This window comes from Arachis ipaensis, chromosome B04 (assembly GCF_000816755.2).
Source record: "Arachis ipaensis cultivar K30076 chromosome B04, Araip1.1, whole genome shotgun sequence".
Classification (NCBI taxonomy): domain Eukaryota; kingdom Viridiplantae; phylum Streptophyta; class Magnoliopsida; order Fabales; family Fabaceae; genus Arachis; species Arachis ipaensis.
In genome coordinates this window covers 127,936,801-127,938,201 of record NC_029788.2, presented here as the reverse complement: position 1 = coordinate 127,938,201, position 1,401 = coordinate 127,936,801, and the positions used below count along the sequence as shown (strand labels likewise).

The 1,401-nt window shown below is 30.1% G+C and overlaps 1 protein-coding gene across 1 annotated transcript in view; it reads right to left on the bottom strand.

Moving 5' to 3' along the window:
• The window catches only part of LOC107635348 (transcription factor MYB35-like), a 2,901-nt gene extending 1,893 nt beyond the window's left edge, over positions 1 to 1,008 (bottom strand). Inside the window, exons 1-2 of the mRNA XM_016338813.2 lie at positions 641 to 1,008; positions 339 to 468 (exon numbers count right to left, since the gene is read on the bottom strand). Of these exons, the coding sequence (XP_016194299.1) occupies positions 339 to 468; positions 641 to 773 (263 nt within the window). The 5' untranslated portion in view covers positions 774 to 1,008. The remainder of the gene's footprint in view (positions 1 to 338; positions 469 to 640) is intronic.

The following is a 1,401-nucleotide window of genomic DNA, read 5'->3' as shown; positions in this document are numbered from 1 at the left end:
TACACTTATACACTTAAGGTGTCAAATTAAACAGCACCAAAAATTATTTCCAGCTTCTAGTTCTCTCATTATAATTTTATAATACGAATTTTATTTATTTATTTATTTTGGGTGCAAAGAGATCACATTTTTCAGTTCTATCTCACTCTTTGAAAAGAAAGAAAGAGAAATAATAACAATGATGATACCAAGAACATAACAATGAAGCTAAACAATGAAATGATGAGCACCTTTGATTTAGAACATTCAAGAACAAAAATAATAAACCTAAACATTATTGTACTACTGTACTATATATATAACTAACTCCACAAACATATATATACAAACAAAATTACCTGTTTCCTAAGAGTGCATGAAGCTGAATGATAGCTTGTTCTTCTTGCAAACTGAACTTTCCCCTCTTAATATCAGGCCTTAGATAATTTGTCCATCTCAATCTGCAGCTCTTCCCACACCTTTCAAGCCCTATACAATAATATTACATACAAAAATAAACATTACACTTTTTTTCTTTTAAATAATATAATTAAAAAGTCCTTGTTAAAAAAAATTAAAAAATTGTTCGAATATCAAAATAAACACTATATAAAAAAGTATCAGTTACTGATACATGATTGAGATCAACGACTAAAATTACCTGCTTTTGCTGGCAAAGCGCGCCAGCTTCCATGACCATGTTCTTCAATATAGGCTAAGAGCTTCTGATCTTCCTCTGGTGTCCATGGTCCTTTCTTCAAACCCACTTTGTCACAACATGGTGATCTTCCCATTTTGAAGGAGGAATAGGAACAGGAACAGGAACAACTAACAGTAATATTGTATACACTAGTTGCTACTTAACACTGAGATAGCTTTTCCTATTTCTTCATATATAATAGCACAAGAAAGAGTGATGATGGATTATTCATTAGTGGCATAAATGGTATAACAAACTATTTTTGACAGTGTATCTGCTTTGTCATTACAATAATACCCTTTCATTTCATGATGATATACTTTTAATTTGGAGTTCATCATTGCATAATTGATTGGAGTGAAATGCAAATGGAGTGGTTCAATTGTCTTTTCATATATTATAATTTTAAACCCTATGGACGCAGCTTTGAGGTTTTGAGCTAGAAAATTAAAGTCATAGTCATAATACTTGAGTGATACGTCACCTAGAATTTATGGCACATATTGCTAGCTAGGGCCAATTTTTAATATTCATATGGGTCCATCTCATGAGTGTTTTTCTTTTTATAGCTAGATAGATTGAATTATAATAATAATCACCTTCTTTTCTAATTAGTTAGTGAATGTATTAATTAAGATGCTCGTTAAGAAAATGAAATAAAATTCAAATACTAATGAAAATGCTAAGACATATAATGGTGCTAATTATTTAGTGTTTGAATT